The 15329-nt window shown below is 45.2% G+C and overlaps 1 protein-coding gene across 1 annotated transcript in view; it reads left to right on the top strand.

The window, feature by feature from the left end:
• APCDD1 (APC down-regulated 1) overlaps positions 1-11282 on the top strand; it is a 30338-nt gene extending 19056 nt beyond the window's left edge. Inside the window, exons 4-5 of the mRNA XM_042809089.1 lie at positions 4247-4568; positions 6857-11282. Of these exons, the coding sequence (XP_042665023.1) occupies positions 4247-4568; positions 6857-7308 (774 nt within the window). The 3' untranslated portion in view covers positions 7309-11282. The remainder of the gene's footprint in view (positions 1-4246; positions 4569-6856) is intronic.
• The last annotated feature ends 4047 nt before the right edge of the window (positions 11283-15329 follow it).

Here is a 15329-nt window from a genome sequence, read left to right as displayed (position 1 = left end):
TGGGCTGCACGGATCAGCTCTGGAAGCTGCTTGGAGGCACCTTCCCTCTGCCCGTCGTTGGGCAGCAGCCATTTCATGGGCTGTTCCTTTTAGCAAGACCTCGGTGTTAGAAATACTGCACCGTACACCTAGGATATCCCAAACATAAAACAGATGTTCATCTTGTCCACTGATCACTTTATTGCTTTCCTAGTTTATCTCATGCCCGAATGAGCTTTTTATTGAGTGTACTTAATCGTGTTTGGACTCAAATGTCCTCTGCCTCTGTTCCATATTTTCTTTGAACGTCTGTTTTTAGAGATTAGTCTTTTCTGAGACAAATGGAAAGGGAGTGATTTGCAAGACACAAGCCAGTGTAATTAAGAGCCCAGAGCAGCTGACCTGAAAAAAGCAACACTGAAAAATACAGTCAATTGATAAGCATAAATTACACATAATTAAGTCCAATTGTCTCTTAAGAAAACCAGATCTTTCTCATGTCTTGGACAGCAATTGTACTGAGGAATTTTACATGTGGCATATTCTTCCATTGAGAAGTTTGCAACTCTGTGGAAGATAGAATTAGAGTAAAGAATGTTTAAATAGGATTAGGCTCAAGCATTAATGTCAGAGAAGTGATGCATTTAGATATCTCATCAGGCTGTACCCCAAATCAAATCAACAAGGAACTGGAGTGGAAGGGATACTGCTGCTTCCTCTCCTCACCTCCCCAGCCTCTCCCTGTCCCTGTCCTTCTTCTTGCAGCCTCAGCCACATTATCCAGGTGCATTTCCAGTAACTAAAAGGTAAGCGGTGTGAACTTTCATTAGCAGTGCAGCCAGCCAGGCCGTCATAGCTGGTGCAGTCCTTGGAAGTTAGACATTATCATCATTCAGGATACAGCCCACAGAGGTCAAAGAGCCAGATGAACTACAGAGAAGTATTTGTACTGCTAGACTTCACATTGATTTGATTTAGCCTGGACCTTCCTTGAGTTTGTCCAAGGAATCCCTTCCACCCACAGCAGTAGCATAAGGAGAGCCGCGTATTCCTTTTGCATGAGCTTTGCAAGATTGGGGAAATAACTCATCCTTGTGCCTCAGGACATGAGCCCACTCCTGATAAGGAGAAAGAGACTGCTCACAATTACATACTTATTTGCATTACAGAGCTCCATTAACCTTCTACCCACTGTACCACTTTCCACAGCCAAGAGACAGCACAGGGGACCAAGCAGCTGCAGGTGGGACCCATCTGCACCTTCTGCAACCTCACTGTGATGGAGAAGACATGAAATTATGATAATACTCTGTCCAGCATCTGAGCCTTGGCTCATAATTCAAATGGGTATTAATGGTGGAGGGGAGAGATGAAACCTAAATCCACTGCTCCAGAAAGGGCAAAATGAATATTTATGCTTGGTAGTCCTTCCTGATCAAAGAGCTCCTTCTTGTCCATGCACTAAATTTGAAAAACAACAGAGAAATCCCACAGACACCCAAATATGACCAGGAAGACAACAGGAAGGGTTTCTGTTTTTCTTCAGATTTTGAAGAAAGGCAACAGAAACACTTATTCCTGCAACACTGTCTTTTCCCCATCTTGCTTTCCGTCATACTAGTGAGGCAATCACAGTGATAAACTTTATTAGTTAGGGAGCTGTGGCATTCACCTGCTCCATCATGGGATTGCAACACTGGAGGAACAAGTGTGAGGTAGGCACCTGGCTCAGCTCACTTCAGGTATCTGAGTGAGGACACTGCCAAATTTTGTAGTTCTGTGAAACCAGACCACTTTCCAAAAAAAGAGACTTGGCATCTTCCAGAGGAAGGCAGAGTTCAACAGACCAGTTTGATAAGTCCCAAACAAGATAGCAGATTAGACCTGGTGATTCTACTGCAGACAAAGAGAAAGGAAGACAGTGGACTTCTATCATATTGTGCTTGGAAGTTTGTTACATTAAGCTGCATTTGATTTATTAATGTACCTACTTACGGCACCTAAAATTTCTGCCTGCTCTCTGACAGCTCACAGTCTTTAACCTCCTACCAGTCCTACATCAAACAAAAAAGCTGTAATTGTCTGCTTGTATGAACTGAGATCAAGTCACAAGGGAAAGCCACGCAGGAAATCTGGAGCAAAACAGACTGACTCTTGATTCTTCTCTTGACAATCAGTAAACCTAAATTGAAGCCTGTGGTTTCAGATTCAACACCCCAGTTTCACAGTCTTTGTGTGTTACTAGTGTCTTTGGTGCCCAGGAGAACTAAATATTTTGCACTAGCCTCTGATTTTAGTTACAATGCCACAAAACCATGCTAACTTTGCCAGTTCCAGTTCACTTACTGTAACACTATAATGTGATGGAAAGTACAGCTATAGAAGTGGGATGACAAAGTCTTTGGCTGCAACAGGACAAAAAATGCAGAAGCAAAGAAAAAAGCTGCTTACCTTTGGAAGGCCTCAAGTAGTCATGTATCTCCAACAAGATGCCCTTGTCTCCACTGCCAACAACAAGGTCTGAGAAGGAGAGAATCCTGACTCCACCCCTTCCAATCACTCAGGGGCACTGTGTGCACCTGAGCACCCCTGGGTTGGCTCTGCCTTCTCACTAGGTGCTCAATCACTGGTTCAGGCCATGACTTTGCATTTCTGCTACATTTACTCAGTTCAGTATTCTTTGTACTTATGGTCCTTCTATCCATTTGAAGATGCTGAAACATGAATTTTAAAATTACTTAACAGGCTTCACAAAGGGAAAGAATAGTCTGCTTCAGCAACAGAGTGACCATGCAGTTTTGCTGGAGGCAGCAAGTCCAGTCTCCTACTCAGAGCTGTTCTGTGGGCCAACACTGGTTCAGATTAATCTGGGCTACACCATTTAACAGGCATAGGCTGCCAGAGAAGCTGTGGTGCCCCATCCCTGGAGGCACTTAAGGCCAGGTTGGATGGGGCTCTGGGCAGCGGAGGTCAGGGGCGGCACGGGGTGCGACTGGGTGGACTTTGAGGTCCATTCCAACTCAAGCCATTCTATGATTTCTTATCATTTTGTACACAGACCATTAGTCTGAATCTAGTAGCAGACTTTTATTGATTTTTACTGACTTTCTGAGTCTACATAATCTGAAGAGAAGGCAAACATACACACTATTTAATATGTGCAAGAGGGATGTATTGCCTGAGTCATGTGTTGATTCTCTGAAGCTACCTATGGTCATATTATTGTGTTATGTGTAACTGTGAATCCTGAGGTGTGCTGCAAGCTGAAGATAGCAAATGGAGAAATGCTGACTCCATAGTGGCACATCTGGACCTTAAAGTATTAGAGATGAATTTGAACATCTGTATAATGAGAGGAGCTCAGAGAGATTGCAGAGAAAACAGCTGGATAGGGCCGTGAAGAAAAAGTATTTGTTCTGTACACATCTCTTTCCCCAGTGGCTGCTCAAACTGACGAGGTGATGTGAGGAAACCCACCAGGTCATGCTCTCGTGCCAGGGCACAGTAGGCAGCACTTCTGAGAGGCCCTGTCTGCACATTGTGAAACACCCTCAACTCTCACAGACATGGAAACTGGGGCACTTGGCTCCCAGAGGCTTGTGCTCAACAGAACAGTTCAGCTGCAAGCCTTCATTGAGCCTGACAGACTCTGCAAACCCTGCTCTTGCTGGAAGGAGCCATAAAGCTTTCACCATGTTCAGCGACACTAGGCTGTGTCTGCTTCCTGGAGCACCATAGGCTCTGTATAGGCTCACTCACATCTCCCTATCCTTGCTGCTGTCAGCAGGGTCATGTGCCTGACATGGAGAGGAAAATCTGCAGAGGCTGCAGTTGGGACTTTGCTAGATAGAGAAAGGGGATGTCTCACAAGTTGGTGCTCAGGAAAGCTGACAAGGCCTAAAATAGCAGGTGGCTCTTCTCCCAGGCTGCTGCCCATGTGAAGGGCATACTTAGGACACCTGTGTCCATCTGCAGTACCAAAGCTAACAACTGATGCAAAGAGCTGAACAAAGATAATAATTTCTAACATGAGACTCGTCAAATCTCTTACATAGTAAGTTACAGACTGACCACATCTTGTGTGACTGAAGGATACAGTCAGCCTTTTCTAGATTCAATCAAAAGCTGAACTAAAATGTTCACTTTATATGTGTGAATTAATCTCGTAATTCCGCTCCTGCTTGAAACAGCTCGAAACAAATGCCCTGGTTATCTGCCCTTGTTTGCAGATAGCACCTCATGAGAGTTCCTGTCTGCTTTCTTTCAGAACCATGACCGCACGTGCATTGCGTGCAGAATCATCTACCGCTCGGATGAGCACCACCCACCCATCCTGCCCCCCAAGGCAGACCTGACCATCGGGCTGCATGGCGAGTGGGTGAGCCAGCGCTGTGAGGTGCGGCCGGAGGTCCTCTTCCTCACGCGGCACTTCATCTTCCATGACAACAACAACACGTGGGAGGGCCACTACTACCACTACTCAGACCCCATCTGCAAGCATCCCACCTTCACCATCTATGCCAAAGGCCGCTACAGCCGAGGAGTGCACTCAGCCAAAGTGATGGGCGGAACAGAGTTTGTCTTCAAAGGTAGTGTGGGGGCAGAGGTGGCCATGTAGCTGGGGATCAAAGCAGAGCTTGCTCACCACAATTCCATGACTAAACAACTTAACTCTGTTGTTATTTGTGGGACTATTTTATGATTATTCTTGAGAGTTATTTAATGGGAAGCTCTTTTGGAAGGCTTTCTGTGAGCACCCAGCCAAACTGTCCAGATGCATGGCATTTTTTGCCATTGAGGCAATACTCAGTTGATGATCATTGGTGTCCCTTCCACCCAAAGTCCTATGATTTTATGGTTCATTTGAGGAAAAAAACAGAAATCTCTGAGTAAGACACAATAAAGTAAGATCTTGTGTCACTATCTGTTGGAGTCCAGTAGCCAGACATCAAGCATCTAATCAAAATTCTCAAGATTAGATCCATGTCCTAGGGCTCCTTCAGTGGACAGAAAAGGGCCGTAGGTGATATAAATAAGTTTCTGGGAAGACAGATACAGCAGTGTGTGTCATTTCATCAGCATCCAAGGGCCTAGAGCAAGTAGGGATGTCTCCAAAGCCAGCTTTGATTAATCCCACCACAGTGCAGACTAGATGTATCGAAGCGAACCCTCTCAAGTACTCCAGGAAGCAGCACTTGGTGACACTTTCCAGTTCTCTAAAAAGTCATCTCATACCAACAGCCTCGTGGCAGCCTGCTCAGAAAGAGCTCAGTGGTTTTAACCACTTACACAAACAAACATCTCCAAAACACAACATCCATCCATAGCACCAGCCTCAGCAGAGCATGTGAAAACCCCAAGCACGCTGTAGGCTCCTCTCCTCCTCCTTGTAGTTACTATGTGAGAAGCATATAGACTTCCTGCATGTCTCCAATTTAGGAAAGCAGTTATAAGAAAGGATGTACTGATCCTTTCCATAGGAGGCAAGATATCCTTGCCTGTCAGAGCTTTTGCTCTTCTTAGTTTTATGCAACACATTCCAGCTCAGCTCCAGTTTTTGCTTGAATTTCATGATTATAATACACCAGCTTGCCTCACAGAACAAAGTCACTGATTTTGTTCTGGTAAAATTTTCAGGTCGCTCTCTATAGATTATCTCTTATGCCAGCCAGAACAAGTGTCGAGCCATTGAATCAAATATCTGCTTATAAAACTTCAGAATAAAATTTCCAACAAGTATAAAAAGATACGCACATTGTTAATGGCCTGCAAAAGAATCTGGAGATGGGCGTGTTAGGAGGCTTGATGGTTGGTTATTCACTTCTGTTTTGGTCAGCAGCAATCCATTTGGAACTTTTTTCTTGATACAATACTAAAAGCACACAAAGTATCTCTGTTCACCTTCCACAGGCCCATTCAGTTTGGCTTTTCCCAGCTTCTTAAACTCAGCTGAAAAGTAAAACTTAACACACCTGAAGTAACTTAAAGTGAAGAAGCTGCAACATATCTGTTTGATATTGCAGCCACTGTTTAGATAAGGTCTCCAACAATCAGAAATACTTAAGTCATGAAAAAAAAAAAAGGACAGGTAATAATATATAGAGAATGTGGTATTTTACAAATTTTCCAATTCCAATTATTATTTCCCTAGCTTTACATGTGTTTAAAAATGGTAAATGTAGGTTATAAGTAACCCTCCTTCTGGTTTAATAGGGATGTTAATAAAATACGAGTAGAGTTTTCTCATTTCCTCTTTAATGCATCTCAACTAGGCTTTATCTGGGAAGGATTGCCTGGAATTTATGTAAAGCTCTGCTTAATCTCTGACTGAGATATGGAGCCATCAGGTTTTTTCCAGCTGAATGTTTGGGTGCGTGTGCATTCTCTACAAGAAGTAATTACACCAAGATGTAAAACAATGCATAGATTTGCTGGCCATACCTGCAATGTTAAAAAAAAAAAAAAAAAAAGAGAGAGATTTAAGGAAAAAGATTCAGAGCTGCTGTAACTCCTTTAGATTAAAGGACAGGCCAACATAAATTCAGGAAGCACTAGCACGTACACTGAGATGCATTCAAAATAGCCTTATCCCTTGGTTTCTAAATGCATTAAGCAGTACAACTGACTTGAACCCTTCATGACATCACTAGCATTAGTTGTTATGAACAGAGACAAAGGGGTCAGTTTTAGAAGGGTTTCGCAGTTTCCTCAGTAACCATAGCGTGCACTGATTGAATGCTAAGGTTGTGCCTGCAGAGGACGTGGAGCATGCTGTGCAGAGCGGGCAGGCGGAAGGGTCATAAGGCTGATGTCAGCGTGTCACCTTTGCTTTCATCTCTGTTTCTCTGCTAACAGTTCTTCTCTTCCTCACTCACAGTGAACCACATGAAGGTCACACCGATGGACGTGTCCACAGCCTCTCTGCTCAACGTCTTCAATGGGAACGAGTGTGGAGCGCAGGGCTCCTGGCAAGTCGGGGTGCAGCAAGACGTCACCCACACCAACGGCTGCATCGCGCTTGGCATCCGCCTGCCTCACACCGAGTATGAAATCTTCAAGATGGAGCAGGATGCCAGGGGCAGGTACTTGCTGTATAATGGCCAGCGACCCAGCGATGGCTCCAGCCCCGACCGACCGGAAAAGAGAGCCACGTCCTACCAGATGCCTTTAATTCAGTGCGCTTCATCCGTACCCAGATCTGAAGAGTCACCAGAGGAGAATAAAATACGGCTGTATAGCAGCGGGGCACCAGCAAAACATCCCAGTGCCTCAGCTCTTGCTTTGGTGTTGTTTATTTGTACTGTGTCATATTGGGACATTCTCAGCTAGAAGTGAAAAAACTATTTTTCATGACTACAAAGCCAGGATTCCACAGACTGAGGGTTGTTTTTCTTCAGAAAGAAAGGGACGTTTATTTTCTTGATGCACTTGAACGCCTGAGAACTGTTGTTCTTTTCCTTATTTCCCCCCCTCCCTGAATCACGAACGGCACTCGTTTGATGTTTGTGCTTTGAACTTCATCCAGTCTGATCCCTGGCCTGACATGACTGCACAAAAGTAATTGCACTTTAGGACTGCAGACTTCTGGGGGGCGGGAGGGGGTCTCCTTTTATTTTTTATTTTTTTAACTGCTGGGGTGAACGTTGTGATCCTGCTTCATTGTCTCTGCCATTTTACCATTGTGGTACTGCTCTGCCCAACGCTCAGTTTCTCATCAGAATTTAACTCCATGGAACAAATCAGTGACAGCGGTTTCCTCTTGGCTTCAGGATTCTGGTAGAGATGTGTATATAGGATGGAAACCCACATAGACTTACCTGGTCATGATCTCACAGCACAACACAGAAAGAAACAGCAAGTCAACAGCCCTCCGCTGAGATAGTGCTAAATGGTCGATATCTCCAATTAAAAGATATTCCAAGTAATTTAAACTGTTTCACAGTCATCAAATTGTAAAAATAACCAGTGGTTTAATATTTTCTCATTCAACTTCGTTAGCTGCATAATTGCTTCAACACTTTCTTATATATCTAGCGAGTGGTCATAACCAAGTCCCCTTAAAGCCAGACAGGAGCAGCATTTTTTTCTGTCAGATATACACAGCACAGGTAAGTTGCTGATGAAAGTCTTCTGTGATGTGCTCCATTGCCATATTCGTGAGGTCTTACATACCCCATGCACAGTGTTTGTGCCTTTGGGTGCTGTATCAACCAGGTGGGTGAATGAAAGCAGCAGATCTAAAGACATGCAGCCCTACTTAGCCACCTGGTTTCAGTGATGTAAGTGGTCTTTTTTGGAACAAGTGACGGAATCCCAGCAGCTCAGCAGCAAGCCCACCATGGGCCCCTGTACTGCTCCTACTTTAAAAAGGAAGAATGGGGCAGGAAGCAGGCCCCCATAGTCTGATGGATGGAGACCAGCTCTGCCTACCAGAGCCATGAGCAGGAGTTGCATGAACACCACTGCCTCCCCGCTTTTCTCCTTGCTAGCAGTCCCAACATGTACTGTGGTTTCACCAAGCTTGAACCCACATCAATTTGGGCAGACACTGCTGGCAGAGTTGGATAGATAGAGCCCTCAGATGATGTGTTCTATCAGCAGCAGCTTGCCCTGAAACCCACAGATATCCCCTTGGTCAATACATCCTCATAAACATACTGACACGAGTGAAAGCAGAGTGAGGGAGGTGTTCAGGGCCAGCAGGAGGTACAGTTTATGGATGAACCACAATCCCCATATTAATGGGAAGTAACTGAGAACATGGCTCGGCCTTGAGGCATTTACTGATATACTTGAGTATGCCGGCTCCCAGAAGGAACTGAGAGAAGTACAGGGAGTGAGGTCGCAGCTCCCAGCTGACAGTCCTGTGCTACAAGAGGAAGAACCTTCTAGGGAGGTCATTCCCAGAGTCATAGGAAAAGCTCATCCTGAATAAAGCTTTCAGCTTTACATCGGTGAGTCTCCATACTGTATGCTAGAGCAAAAGCATGCTTTGGAAACAATGATAACATGGGTTTTCCTGGCTGAACAAGCAGGAAAAAGCCATCTAGGCAGCAGATGGCCATACTCAGGCTCTCTGCCTCCTCACAGTGCGTGCCTTCTGCACAGTTTGTTCCAACCTGGAGTCAGCCTTTGGCAGGGATTTCCACAGAGTGGGAACAAAGTCCGCTCACCCACTTTTGAGGCAGTATGAGGAGGCACAATCACAGGCTCTCGATGCCAGATCACTCACATCCTTCACACTTGTTCTCAGGCATGAAAAACTGAAGAAAGCCCATGAAAGCTCAAGAGTCAGAATCGGAGGCCAGGATGACTCAGCAGTGCTCATCCACACACCTGATACCAGATTCTCCTTCAGTCTGACAGAAGGAGCTGAAAGCCAGCTCACTATGGCAAGTCAAGCCTTAAGAAGCAGAAGGGAGTTTGGTTTTCTCAAGCTAGACCTCATTTTTATAGTCAGCAGATATCCACCAGCACATCTCCAGATGAGTTATTGAGCTATTTCAAGATCCCACACACATCTCTTCAAACAGTGGCTTAGCTTCTCATTTTTGTTTAAGACTTAGCTGCGTGAGCGAGTACCTGTTAGTTCTTACATGTAAAGATGTGCCTGGTGTGGCTTCCCTTTGACCACATGAGACAAGCTTCTTTTACCACCAACAAGGCAGTTAGTGATGAAGTTGGTAGTTTGGTAGTCTCATCTCTGGAAAATACAAATATCTGAGAGCTGTTAAACCCTGATCCTTCCCTATGTACATGCTAGACACAGCTGAGTCCTGGCTGAAACCAAACCGTCCCAGTAAAGCAGGCCTGAAGCCAATGCCAAGGAGCCACCCCATAGCACCACGTTCTGTAGTCACCAGGGCAAGGGGCCACAGCTGATTACTGCTTCAATTGCTTAATGTCAGGAGTCTTACAACAGTCTCAAGAGAACTTCAAGCTCAAAGATTTAGGTTAGATACAAGGAAAAGATATTTTGCAGTGAGGGCGGTGAGGCACTGGAACAGGTTGCCCAGTGATGTAGTAGATGCCTGGCGACTTTCAAGGCGAGGCTGGATCAGGCGCTGGGCAACCTGATCTAGTGTCCCTGTTCAGTGTAGGGGAGTTGGAATAGATGGCCCTCGGGTCCCTTCCAAGGATTCTGTGATTCTTTAACTACCTGTCTTGTTCTTACCTCAAAAAAGTGCATTCACATGTGCACCACAACACTTAAATCCTTGTTACGAAGCACAGGCTTGCAAAGATCTAGGTTTGCCAAGACATGGGGCTACACTATATACAAACACGACACAGCCTGTGCAAATTGTACAAGAAATGAATTTCTTTTTCCTATCATTTAGAGATGGTTAAAAAGGAAGCAATAGAAAAAGACCTTCATAATGCATTGCAAATGATCCAGTTCAGGTTTGTTTTGGCTCTGGTAAACAATGGCTCTTCTGGTTTATTTGTATCACTGACTTGAAACATAATTCTGTGATTTAGGTTCTTAGCATGTGCTGCACCGTCTCGGGTCTATATTTTCCCCTTATTTTGCTGTTAGCCAACAGAAGCCAAGTTGGACGAAGTTATGTCAGCCTTTGGAGCACGCGGTTTATTTGTCAATCCCTGTGCTCTGTGAGGGTTCTGCTTGGTTACAGGCACGAAACTAGGCCCTGAACTCCCCTGATCTTCCCATTTCATCAGGCACTAAATTAACCGCTGCACGGCATATGCATTTGTGATACAATATATTCCATTCATTTTGTTCCATCAGCCTGACCTCATGTGCTGGCAGCCCTGACTGCTAAAGGAGTTAAGCAGCAAGTGCCTTAGCAGCAAACTGAGCAACTTGTCACATCCCAAAGCTCAGCAGCTTTAACGTGAAACAGTGGATGGTGGCATGTTCATTGATCACCAAGAGAGGTGAATGCTCATTTCCCCTTAGCACCACAGTGATGTCCTACTCAAAGACCAACTGGCAGGACCCGTCTGAAGAAGCTCTTAGGCAAACTCTTTGAAGACGTTCTGGTTTTAAAAAGGGATAGAAGGAATTGAAACGCTGTACCACGTCTTCCTGCTCTGTTTCTGTACCATTTACGCATTGTGCCTGCTGCACAGAGGTAGGATATCATTTTGCTGAGCAGAGGTCCGCAGTTTAAAATGTAGTGTCTGTTTTGCTGAGTTGGAGTGTGCTTGCTTCATGTGCAGGATTTAAAAGAAAAAAAAAAATCTTTATATTTTTGTAAAGCTATAGAAGGTATTTTTCTTCTCAATTCTATGTTCCAGATTAAACTGCCGGGGAAATTTTAGCACTTGTTGAACTATTGGTTGAAATAAAAAAAAAAAAGCCTAATTGAAAAATGAAGGATTCCTTTGCATCCTGTGCACGTCAGTAGTCTGTTAGTTCTCCACCTCTAAAGGCTGATACATGGCTCAGGATGCAGCATCCCTCTGTTGAGGGATATGTGCAGAGAGAAGCTCCTTTCTTAGTGTCTTTGGCTGCAAACTTGACACTGGCAGCTGCCCTGGTGAAGGCATCTGGGATGCCCCAGGCCTCACAGCTCATCCTTGGGCTCTGTGAGCAAAGTCAGCTGTGCTGCAGGCTGGAAGCACACCACAAGCAGTAACAGCCACAGCTTGTGAGGCTGGGGAAGTGGCATGTCCGTGCAAAGGGTGTGGTTGCCACAAAAAGAAAACATTTGTCAGAAGGGAACCGTGAGCAGATGAAATGTGCCTTGCTCTAAGGGCTAAGGCCCAGGGGAGGGAGCAGAGAGGATACTTTCTTAAGGAGAAAGAAGTCCAAAATGATCCAAGAATGGAAAGCAAGGCATGAAATAACAAAAGCATCTTTCTTCAGCACTGCACCACTTCATCAGCCTCACTTGCACAAAGAGAAGAGGTGCAATGAAACCAGTGGGACTTCCACCAGCAGCTTCAAAAGGTTTGCATCTGAGAAATGACTCAGGATTTTTGGAACCATGACAGCAGATTGCTGCATGATGAGGCTGCACATCAGGAAGCATGCCCGCAATAACAAGGCACTGCAAAGGCAGCAGCCAGAGTCTGAGAGTAGGGGCCTTCCTTTCTCTTTTGTATAGAGAGGCAAAGCTGTGGGCACGGATGAATCCAAGCCTAAGTGTGTTCCATGTGTCATAATTTACCCCTCCAGACACAAAAAATGAAAAGTAGGTACTAAAACACAGCACCACTCAGAATTTTGTTATTTGATTCATTTGCCATATTTTTTCCCCTCTGAGAAATATTTTCCAAGAGCTTTTTCCTTCTCTCTAGCACTCACTGTTAATTTAAAAGAAAATTACTATTTGCTGCAAGCAATAAATAATCATGGAATCATTAAGGTTGGAAAAGACCACTAAGATCACCTAGTCCAACCATCAGCCCACCACCACCATGCCCACTAACCATGCCCTTCAGTGCCACGTCCACACAGCTCTTGAACACCTCCAGGGATGAGGCCCAAAACTGAACACAGTAGTTGAGGTAAAGAAAGGAAATTTCTTCTCAGGCAGAAAAAAAGATGGTTGCAAGGAATCAAACCACAAGTATCCTCATTAGCTAAGGGAACACTGATTATCTAAGCTGACACTGCTCCCACAGCCCTTTCCCATGGGAACCACACAGCCCTTCCCAAGGTGTTCTGTTGGAAAATAAAGCTGCGCAAGAGAGCATTGCTTTCAAACAAAGAAAAAGCTATCAATTCAAGCAGTTTGGAATTGCATCTCCTGGTCTCCCGTTGCCCTCTGCTCTGCCATCATGAGGCCCTGTCTGGAGTACTGCATCCAGTCCTGGGGCCCATAGAATAAAAAGGATGCAGAGCTGTTGAAGCAAGTCCAGAGGAAGGCCACAAAGATGCTCAGATTGCTGGAGCATCTCTCCTGGGAAGAAAGGCTGAGGGAGCTGGGCTTGTTCAGCTTGGAGAAGCTCTGGGAAGTCTTCAGTACTTGAAGGAGCTTATAGTGGGAGGGAGTCAACATTTTACACCCTCTGATTGTGACAGGACAAGGGGGAATGGCTTTAAAGTAAAATAAGGGAAATTTAGGTTAGATGCCAGGCGGAAATTCTCCACTCAGTGGGCAGCGAGGCACTGCACAGCTGCACAGAGAAGCTGTGGTTCCCCATGGGGGTGGCGCTGGGTGGGCTTTGAGGTCCCTTCCAACCCAAGCCATTCTGTGATTCTATGATTAATTCCATCACCAACATAAATTCTGCAACTCCATCCACAGAAAAATCAGGTGCCCAGAACCACGGCTAGAGCTTTCTAGACCAACTGATGGATTCCTTCAAATCGATGCCCAGCTCCCAGGTCACGTTTCTCTTCGCACCTCACGGAAAACTGAAGATCACAACGACGCCCAGCCTTTATCCGCACTGACCGCCCCACGCGGTGCCGCCGGCCCGGCCCTGCTGCGCCCTCAGCCCGCGCTGCTTCCCGCCGGGTGGGCGGTAAGAGCACACCGCCATCTGGCGGCCACTACCGAATCGTAAGGATTGCTTCAACGTATTTCGCCTGATGCCGACATATAAACGGCATCTGAAAGATCGGTGCGCGTATACGTACGTACAGCTTACATTTAAGGACGTCGCTCATGGAATCACCAGCGTTTTTAATGAGCAGTATCTCACATTCGCTAGAAGTGCCCAAAGAGTTACACGAACTCCCAACAGGTGATAGATGCTACAACTGTATTTGACAATACAATTAGCCCATTACTGGCTCACCCTGTGTATTATAAAAGCAGGTGCTTGCCATTTCCCTGATTCCATACAGGGCAAGGAGATAGCTGAGATCAGGAGGCAGCTGCATGCATACCGCAGGTTATTGAAAACATCCATCTTTGTTTGGCTGCTTCATCTCTAGTTCTACAAATGCAACTTCTGAACAGCACTAAGAATGGGCTCGTAACATCACAGTTCCCTTTCCCTAATATCACAGGTCTGAGAGATACTTTGGGCTGCTACAGCAGTTCCAAATGTCAGTTTCTCCTTCCATCTTCTCATACAGCCATGACAGCACAGCAGTTCCAAAGTGCCTCAGCAGTGTGTTAGAGAAGCAGGGGTGCAAACACATGGGATTATACTTTTCTCCAGCGAAAGTCCTCCCCTTGGAATTCTCTTGTTTACAAGACCTGCTGCTGTCGTTTATGCTTAATGATGAAGGATCCCTTTTCCTGGAGAAGACCTGGGAAAAGGAAGCCATCAACAGAGCAGCTTCTGAAACAGCCCGCCTCATTCTTCTCGTGACTGCCTCTTCTACATGACACCAGCCACTCCCGAGCTCCCACATCTTTTCCAAAGTTTTAAAGTAACCCGAGGTGATTAAGAAGGCAATCAAGGCAAATTAGCTACTGCATGAGCTTTCATCTTCTATGAAGCACCCTTCCATTATCAAAGCTGCACTCGTTAGCGGCTCAGGTGAGCGTTCCAGAGAGCTGCATTTGAGCCAGGTTCAGGTCTTGTTTTCTGTCAGTTCTCCTGAGCTTTCCCAAGGCACAGCTATATGAACCACAGACTGTCCTGCATGATTCGAAGCACTGCCTCAAACACTACAGAACAGAGCACCATCTTCATCCACCCAGACAGTTTCTAAATCCTTATCATCACTGCTCTTTGAGCCAGCCTTCAAACCAGTGCAGAAGCGTAATGCAGTCTGGAAAGCTGTCCTATCAGTGAGGCACTCACTAGTTTCAAGAGAACACATAATCATGGATTTAACCTCTAAGAGTCTCCTACTGTTGGAGCACATTTGCCTGCAGGAGCCCTACATGGGGTGTTTGAAGAGGTGTTTGACACTTCTGGATTAAGCGCCTCCAAAATCAAAGGACAGCTTTATCACCTGTCCTTGGACTATCAATATAGCAGTGGAAAAATAATTTGCCACTCCTAAGTACAGAGCAAGTCGCATCACCACCATGGTGGGTGTATAGGTTTAGGACTATTTACTTTCTTCTACAGCACCAACTCCACAAAAACCTTTTGTTATGCACTGCCAACAAAACACATCCAAATGTTGAGGTGGGTTTTGGTTTTGTAGGTTTCATTATTACTCTTGTTGGATTTGAGGGTGTTTCTTGATTTTGGTGCCGTCCTTACTAAGGTCAGGATGTACTGCCAGTGAACACAATCCACTGATAAATACCTCTAACAGAGATGTTTTCTGCCTAACACACAGCTTCAGGGACAGAAAAGCAACAGCTAGTTTTTTGAGGTGATGCTTTAAAAGCCTACTAAAGATTTCCATGCAAGATAAAGCAGCACTTTGGAAAACCAGCAAAATTAAAGAAATGAAATTTTAAAAAAAAAAAAAAAAAAAAAAAAAACCCAACAACAATTAGACAAGGACTAAGGAAGGG

The sequence above is a fragment of the Centrocercus urophasianus genome, unplaced genomic scaffold (assembly GCF_019232065.1).
Source record: "Centrocercus urophasianus isolate 14NV4802_14NV808 unplaced genomic scaffold, USGS_Curo_1.0 seq_11, whole genome shotgun sequence".
In the NCBI taxonomy this organism is placed as follows: Eukaryota; Metazoa; Chordata; class Aves; order Galliformes; family Phasianidae; genus Centrocercus; species Centrocercus urophasianus.
This window is presented reverse-complemented; position numbering and strand designations above follow the sequence as displayed.